The sequence below is a fragment of the Coccinella septempunctata genome, chromosome 2 (genome assembly GCF_907165205.1).
Source record: "Coccinella septempunctata chromosome 2, icCocSept1.1, whole genome shotgun sequence".
Classification (NCBI taxonomy): Eukaryota; Metazoa; Arthropoda; class Insecta; order Coleoptera; family Coccinellidae; genus Coccinella; species Coccinella septempunctata.
In genome coordinates, this window is record NC_058190.1 from 29505317 (window position 1) to 29514615 (window position 9299).

The 9299-nt window shown below is 35.1% G+C and overlaps 1 protein-coding gene across 3 annotated transcripts in view; it reads right to left on the reverse strand.

Moving 5' to 3' along the window:
• Positions 1-9299, reverse strand: part of LOC123307793 (UDP-glycosyltransferase UGT5-like) — a 39578-nt gene that overhangs the window by 24968 nt on the left and 5311 nt on the right. The window contains exon 1 of one of the 3 annotated variants that reach the window (XM_044890231.1): positions 3668-4511. The exons of the other annotated variants lie outside the window; for them this stretch is intronic. Within the exon in view, the coding sequence (XP_044746166.1) occupies positions 3668-4483 (816 nt within the window). The 5' untranslated portion in view covers positions 4484-4511. Of the gene's footprint in view, positions 1-3667; positions 4512-9299 lie in introns of those variants that run through there. 3 annotated transcript variants of the gene reach the window in all.

A 9299-nucleotide genomic window follows, 5' to 3' on the forward strand; every position in this document is an offset into this window, starting at 1 on the left:
TAACTAACTGATATCTTCATACAAAATTTGGAAGAGATCGAATTATTATTTCTCCATAAACTTCTAATGGGCACTCCCGGTGGGACACCCTGTATTATCTATAGATAACTACTTAAATGATGACAATCATACATATTAAACCAAAACTCAACGGTTCATTGATTATTGGGGTTCTTACGAAAATTATAAAATTTTTCGAATATTTCTCCTTGGTTGGTTTTTTTGAAAAATTTTTTTACCATTTTCAACTTTTCCCCTATGTAGGCTTATGTCACTTTGGTGTTTGGACCTTAAATGAACAGGGTTTTTATGAGAAGATCATCGAGTTGGATGAATTGAAATCATCAAACCATTGAGTATTCGTTTGAGTTAATACTCAATATCAAAACTCCAGATTTTCAAGGACAGGGTGTTTTCAATGTGGGGCTTTTTATGACAGAAGGTAGAGCTCATCAAAATAAGTCGTTTTACTTAAAATTGTCTCAATAAAATATCCAAGATGGCAAAGATACAACCCCCAAGTTCGACAAAATTTCATTGAATTTCGTATGGGACTGAGGAAGGTGACTCGAGCATAGCAAAAATGAAACAAAACATAAGCATATGACTGGACAATGGTTCAGTACCAAGTTCATCGGATAAGATGCATCAGATCACTTTTGAGAGAATCATAATTGTTGTATATGAGTGCAATTTAATGTGAAAAAAAAATTTTGAAAATCGAGGAAGTTTCTGAAAATGCGTGTGTTAGTTATGTTGATGATTATTCCTCATTTCATTCCATTTTAACGACGATTGTTGGAATGTTCAAACAAGAAGATTGTTATGCTCATTGTTAAAATTTCGTGAATAATTTAGACGAATTTGATTGGTGAGATTTCGAAATGTTATTCTATTTTTTACACTTGTGTCCTAAGTATCTTCTGCCAGTTGGTATCGAAATGAGCCATTTCACAAAATTGGGTATGTTACCAAAAAAATAATGAGAACAATTCGGCAATCCTAAGTTGCTATTTTCACTACCACGTGAATATCGAACGAGCCAATATCCTCAACGAAACCACATAGTCGAATCAGGAGATAAGTTTTTTCCCACTGCTTTGCGATAATTCGGCTAAAAAAAGCTCTGGGGTCGTATTAGGATCTATATCAGTAGGTAATCATTTTCAATTTTTTTTCAACTTTGTCATTTTGAAAGTTTTGTATAGGTGATTTTTGGTGAAACGCTTCATCTTGACCAATTCTACCTACTGTTGAAAAAGAAGCCTCACCTTAAATACATCCTGTATTCTTTATTGTTGAAGCCTTTTAAATTAAAAAAAAGAAAGGGTTTTCTCTCATAAACCCTATAACTACCTAAAATGGAAAATTAAAGGCTTTCAAAGGAAAAACTTGAAATGAGGAAAAACATTAGTCTCTGACTACCGAAAACCATGAAAAAACTGAAATTCTATGTTTGAAAATTTGAAAATTTTTTATTAGGTACAAAAATACATATACAATTAATATATTTTATATTGCCACAGAAGAAATTCTTGTGTGTGGCTCAAAAAGTATGTTCTGATAGATAATTTCATAAATTGTGCCCAATAATTGTATGTTGAGATTGTTGAGAATTCACAAAAAATTCATGGAATCAGAAAGCATTCATCGGAAGACGGAATCAAAATTTTTTTTCTGTGATTTCCAGAAGTCAGAACTATTTAAGTAGGTCGAAATGGCTGTTTTCCCTTATTTCAATCTTTTCCGCAATAATCAATATCACCGAAGAATTTGAGATGAAAGAAAATAATCATAGAAAATAGAATTGCAATTTGAAAAAATTATCGATGGCCTCATATTTCAAATTTGGGACAAGACAAACTGTATAATCTTTTCTTATATTTGAAAGAGCACAATTTCAAGCAGTATATACAACGTGTCCCAAAATTCAACGATAAGCTGGCGCCGTAGGGTAGACATGGTCATGACTACTTCAGGAAAAATAAGAAAAAAAATCCAGCTCAATTTTTTATTTAATTATAAAATAACTAATGAAATTCTTCGAAAATCTTCATAATATTTTAAGTTACCACGACCACAATTTTTCGAAAGTTTCTGTTATTTTTTTGTATCGGCAACTTAAGTTGTACTGCTGCCCACCACAACTCCTAAAACACCCGGAATACTTATAGTTTTTACACAAACAATAATCAAAATATGTTTCTCCCATAACATTTTGAAAGATTTTTACCTTCAGCCCACTTTCCCTCATTATTTTGTGAAAAAATGTATAGACACTATGGCGGCAAGTTTTTTTTTAAATTTACACAACTAACCAAGATTTTAAAATGGTTAATGAATACTTCAAGACAACTAGATGCAAAAAGATACATATTATTCGAAACAATAATGAAATTTCTTGATTGCTCTTGTTGGTAGTAATCAAATATGTGCCAAAGATGGGTTTTTTGTTGATGAATTAATTAAAAAATGGTATTTATTTATTTATTTGATAATAAACCTTATAATAAATTTTCAAATTGCTTGATGCCACCAGCATCAATACACTCACGACATCGCCTAAAAAATTACCTTTTCATGCTTCGTGCACATCTTCTTCCACTGATATGAGCCGCAGCTTGGCTGATTTTTTGCGGAAGTTCGTCCGGTGTCTTGATGGGTGTCACATAGATCCTGTCCTTGAGGCAACCCCAATAGAAAAAGTCCAGAATATGCCGAAGGTCCAATTCACAAAACACAATCAAAGTCCAAAGTAACGCCAGGTCAGTTTAGTTTGCAGATCAATTAAATCCAGTCCAATAAAACATTACGGAAAACAAAGGAGCAAAACGTACTGACCACAGAACAATAATACTCATTGGTACTCATTGGTTCTACTTTGCCGAGAATAGGAACTTCTTTATCAGCGCTATTCTTATTAAACAAAGAACATCTACTATCCATCTTTAAGGTGCACTTCTCGCTATCTTTCTCTCTTTAATTTCCAAATTTTATCAATTACGCACGAGTCCATTGAAATTCCAAGAAATGGCTATACCCAATCTTTATTCGGCATATAATGAAAATTGTCATAATGAACGAGAACAATTAAGTAATTTAGTCTTTCTTGGATTATTATACTATTTTAGAATCTTGGTTAGTTGTGTGAATTTTCAAAAGAACTTGCCGCCATAGTGTCCATACTTTTTTTTCACAAAACAATGAGGAAAAGTGAGCTCAACGAAAAAATCATTTGAAATTTTATGAGAAAAACATATTTTGATTATTTTTTGTGTGAAAACTGTGAGTATTCTGGGGCAGCAGCATTACTTAAGTTGCCGATACAAAAAATTTTTTGAAGAATTGTGGCCGTGGTAGCCTAAAATATTATGAAGAGTGTTAATTTTCAAAGAATTTCATAAGTTGTTCTGTGATTAAATAAAAAATCGAATTGGATTTTTTTTATTATTTTTCAAGTAGTGATGACCATGTCCACCCTACGGCGCCGACTTATCCTTGAAGTTTGGGACACGTTGTATACAACAGAAAAAGTCTTGGATATAGATACTCATTCAAATATTATTGCACCGTGTATGTGTATATTTTATTGAGACCAAGCGGATTGGCTGTGCTACGTAAGCCCATAATAAACAAAAACATAAAGGTATCTCAATGAGAAACTCACCTGACCGAGTGTATCATCAGTATTGACACGTATATACGAAAAATACTTCATATTTGGAGTTAAACTTTTTCCATCGGAAAATACCGGATTAACATTCTGGAATAGAAGACTCGTTTTCTTAACCATCTCCTCGAGGTACGGCATATCGCTACCAAAATAAGACCTAGCTATTCTATCTGCTCGCGGGTAAATCACAAACTTGTACCAAAAAATATTTCCAAGGCTCAGGTAAGCATTCTCAATTTTTTCCCATAACGACAGCTTTGGGAAGAGCTCGGAAATAGGATCTGGAAAGAGTCCGGGATGGTTGAAGTTGCCCAATAACAATTGCAAATAATGCAATGAACTCAGGGAAGATATTGCTACCAGAGGAGCGTCGAATTTATGCTGTAATCCAAACAAAACAGGATTGAGATCTTCCACCACAATCAGGTCGAAATAATTCCGTGGTTTTTTGACTACTTCTTGAACTCTTTCATTTTGAAATGACAGTACTATCGCCTCTTGCATAACATCTTGGAAATACTGATGGATACTGAAGTAAGACATCCAATTCCTTCGCAAATGGGTTACATCCTTATTTTTCCATACCTCATACGAAACACTGGCATCGATTTCAGTTAAATTTTTCAGTGTTTGATCTCGCAATGGATTCGGAGTGACTACTGTCACTTCGTGTCCTCTGACGGACATTTCCTTCAGGATCGGCAGAAATACATTCTGGTGGCTAATGGAAGGACAGGGAAACCATGCCAGAATTCTATAAGAATCCGCTCCAATGAAAGTCAGCGCACCCAATAAAAAAAATAGGTACATATCGTTAGTAGAGGGAAATGATTGGAAATGTAGGTATATATGTATAACAGTTCTTCCGATTTCGCGGTGACCACAGATTGTTCACAGCTGTATCGTTGATAGTAATATTAAAACTGATTCGAAGGCAAATTTTTGATAATCACGTTCCACACATTTTGTCAATTTTTAGTCTACTAAAGATAATATTTTTTTCCTTCATTGAATTTTGGAATAATTATCTCTGATGATAAGGAATAGAACAAGTATAATTTGTCGAAAGCAGAGAGTAACATTGTTGAGTTTAAGTATTCATACTGTGTCCAGAAATGGAAATAGGAAGAATGGATGATTCTAGGTCTCCTTTATTTGTGAAGGTGTTTGAAAAGGCTGTAGTATATAGATTATCTACCAGTTCTACAAAATTTCCTGAAAGTGATGCATTCCATATTGGAAAATTTTTCATCCTTTCAAATATCTGGAATGAAAGTAATCTTCAAAGCTTCTCATTACCCCAACATAGAAGTATGAAGTTCTATACACATTATCATTTATTGATGAAAATGAGACAACATCATGAATTAATGCAATCAGGCTGGACTCATATCAAGAGGTTTTAATCGCCAGAGTGCCTTCGTTTGGGATATACCGGGGTGACTGGTGACGTAAGGGACAACGGCTAAGTGGAGATAGAGGACCTCAAACTGAATGAGAGTTTGGGTTTTAAATGTCCCGTAAGGGTACTCGTTTCGGAGAAATAGCTTAGCCAAAGCTTCTGTGGTATTTTGTTTGTTCCAGTATTCAAAACATATTTGTAGTGTTATTTTTGTAGCATGATTTTGGAATAAATATTATTATTATGACTTTAGCCTTGCGGCTTTCACACTCCTCTCCAGAGGAAAATTCACTTATCCCAGATATCTCAGATATCAAAAGGATTAAGCTCTGTTGGAGCCCTTTCCAGGTTTTCGGGCTCGTGGTGGTGGTCGGGTCTGGGTCGCTCCTCGGCTCCCTGCTGTAGGTTGGATTCCTGCTCCACCCGCACTTCCTGTCGGAGCAGACGGTGTTCCTCTGCATTCCCCATGTACAGGGTGGGCAAAATTCGTTGTCTACTGAGGGGATCTCGAGAACTATAGCAGCTAGAAGAAAACGGACGACACATTCTCGAGCTCTTTTTTCTTGACTAATCCAAAACTGAAAACAGATCCAGCCTAACGTTCATAGATTTTGAGTTATGAACGAAAATTGAGAAATTGTCATTTTCAATGAAGCTTAACAACTCGTTTATTTGAACTCGTATTCGAAATCCGTTGTTACATTCTACAGGCACTTTTTTATGAGGAATTCGAATATGATATTGTCAAATTTTTTGATCCAGTCATTTTCGAGATACGACAGGGATTTCCGATTCTGCAAATGTAAACTATAGTTGAAAGTTCTCTCATTCTACTGCAATTTTTTTGCTGATTTAAAAAATGTATCATATGTTGCTATTCACATTAATATAACATAAAAAAAAAATTCAATACTTTTTCCTGCTTTTCGATTCACTGTTGAATTTTTAGTAGGCTGGCGTAACCATAGCAACCGTTGAAAATGCATAATATTTTGTGAACTTGATCCTCTATGATTGAAATCACGGATTGCTGAATAAATAATTCGATGATTAATTTGCCATCGTTTGTTCTCGCGATGTTTGGCATGCTTATCTTACGATGGTCCTCAATTCGAATACTACCGTGGACAGACGTACCTATTTTTCATCATCTTACTTTTGTGAAAATTATAGATAGCTTTCGTATTTTATTTATATTACTGACTCTTTAAGTTTCTTTCATGAATTGAAAAACGATAATTGAATAAATTTTCTTCTTTAATAATCAGATGAAAGTCTTTTACTCTCTTTTAAAGGATATCGATCTCGATATATGAAAGAAATAATTATTCGACAGTCTGTGATTCCTATCATACAAGGTCGAGTTCACATAGGATTATGTGGAGTTCACAAACCATAATGCATTTTCAACGGTCGCTATGGTTACGCTAGCCTACTAAAAATTCAACAGTGAATCGAAAAGCAGGAAAAACTATTGAATTTTTTTTTCTTATGTTATATTCATGTGAATAGCGACATATGATACATTTTTGGAATCAGCAAAAAAATTGCAGCAGAATGAAAGGACTTCCAACTATAGTTTACATTTGAAAAATCAGAAATCCCTGTCGTATCTCGAAAATGAGTGGATCAAAAAATTTGACAATATCATATTCGAATTCCTCATAAAAAAGTGCCTGTAGAATGTAACAACGGATTTCGAATACGAGTTCAAATAAACGAGTTATTCAGCTTCATTGAAAATGACAATTCCTCAATTTTCGTTCATAACTCAAAATCTATGAACGTTAGGCTGGATCTGTTTTCAGTTTTGGATTAGTCAAGAAAAAAGAGCTCGAGAATGTGTCGTCTGTTTTCTTCTAGCTGCTATAGTTCTCGAGATCCCTTCAGTAGACAACGAATTTTGCCCACCCTGTACTTGCGTACAGTTCTCGCCGTTCCGAGCAGTACCGCCTTCTGCATGACTCTATAGATATTTTCGTCCAGCTGAAGTTTCCTCAAGTTCTCTAGTAGTTTCTTCAGTATCAGGCCTGTAGATGAAATGACAATAGGGATGGTCTTGATATCTTTCAGCTTCCACTGTCTTCTGGTTTGTTTCTCGAGATCTCTGTATTTTGAAATTTTTTCAGTGTGCCTATCTAGAAGATTGTTATTATTTAGAATTGCCACGTCGATGAATATTGCTCTGTCCTCGTCCTTATTCAGCAATATGAGGTCGGGTCTATTGTGGGTTATTTTCCGGTCTGTGAGAACCGTGCGATCCCAGTAGAGCTTGTGATGTTCATTTTCCAATACAGCATCCGGATGGTAATTGTAATAAGGAACCTTTTTCGAACTTAGAAGTTGGTGTTTTAGTGCCAATTCTTGATGAAGAATTTTGGCAACAGCATCATGTCTATTTTTATATTCCGTACCCGCGAACTTCTGACATCCCCCGGTGATGTGCTGGATAGTTTCTTGTGTCGCACAGCCAAAACGACAGCTATCGTCCGCCACTGAGGCATCCTTGGCGATATATTTAATGTAATTTCTTCTTGGAATCATTTGATCCTGGATGGCGAGCATGAAGCCCTCTGTCTCAGAAAACAACCTTTCGGAAGTCAACCAGTAGTTCGACGCATATATGTCGACGTAATCATGGTTGACCTCGTTTTGGTGCCTTCCATGCAAAGGTTTGCCAATCAGTTTCTGCATTTTACTTTCTGCAGAGTGTTCGACGGTTTCCAAGTGATCCTGTTGTAGCTTTAACGGTGTAGAACTATCAGCAACACAAACTACTCGATGGAGTTCTGACGAAGCAGCCTTGCTCAAGAAATATTTTCGATGTCCTTCAATTTCCTGGGACATACGGTTGGACAAATCAACAATTACTCTACCCCCAAGATGTCGTGGCAGCTCTGTCCGTTCTAGTGAGCTTTTGGGGTGATGTTTATTGTGTTTAGTCAGCATCGTCTTTATTTTTCTCTGTAAAGCTGCTAAATCGGTGGTCGTCCAAGGAATGATACCGAATGAATAGCTCAGCGCCGAGCAAGCGTAGGTGTTAATCGCTTTTATCAGATTCTTGCTGTTGAGACCAGTTCTCATTATCTTTCTCAATCTTTGAACTGAAAATGAATACCTGTGCACAAGAAGTAGAGTTCAGATTAGGTTATCAAATCATAAAAAAGAGAAGAGCAAAAAAAACTGATGAAAGATCTGTTTTTTGTTTGAATGGCACAAATTTTTTATTGTTTTTATGATATGTTCAAATATCATTGAGATTTGATGTCAAATTTGATTGTTCAATTGGCTTTTTGCAATGGATTACAGATCATAGAAATACGATGAATCGGAATTCACTAGCGGAGTAATCAACAATTCCTGTAATTTTTGACCTATATAGGCTGTGAAATATTTTGAAAAAATTATTTCGTTTTCTCAATTTGAAGAAAATTTCAAGGAAGGCAGTCGTAAAGGGTGACCAAAATGCAAAATTCGAAATAATTCTACCGATAAGTTCAAGATATATTGAAGTATGAATTTACACTCATAAGAAAATGTGTATTGATCACCCTGTATTACAGTGCCAAGCAGAGATTTAGAATTTTTATGTTTAATTAATTCTCTGCGGTTCCGAAAAAGAAAAAAAAATCATAATGCCCATGTATAGGGTGAACCAATATTCACGAAAACAGGAAAAGTCTAAAATTTTTCCAGTAGGTACTGATCTGATTAAGTTTCAGAAATATTGAAGAAAGGTTATAGTAAAAGGTAACAAAACTGCAAAATTTGAAATCATTCGGTCGATTAGTTCAACAGTTATTGAACTATGAAATTTCACTCATAAGATGAACATCACCCTGTATATCCCAAACAAAACCTCCCAATACAAGTCCTGTCTGATGACATCAATTTATGGTATACGCTTGTCGCATTGTTCCCGGACACTTTGTCTATTCCGAATCAGAAAAAATATGGGACTGGAATATGTAGAATATCAGTGAAGAAAATCTTCGACTATGCCACTGCATTCTACATGATAAAGTGTTTATAGAATGTTACCTACGTTCGTTTTTCACTCGATATTTCAATATCACTGAAACTTTACAAAATAGAGGCAACTACTTGAACACAAAAGATAATAGGGGGATGCGTTTTTGGCCATTATGCATCTTTTGAAAATCGAAGTCCATTCAATTAACAAATTCCGAAGAAACTTTATTTCAGAGAAAATGTCAGAGTTTT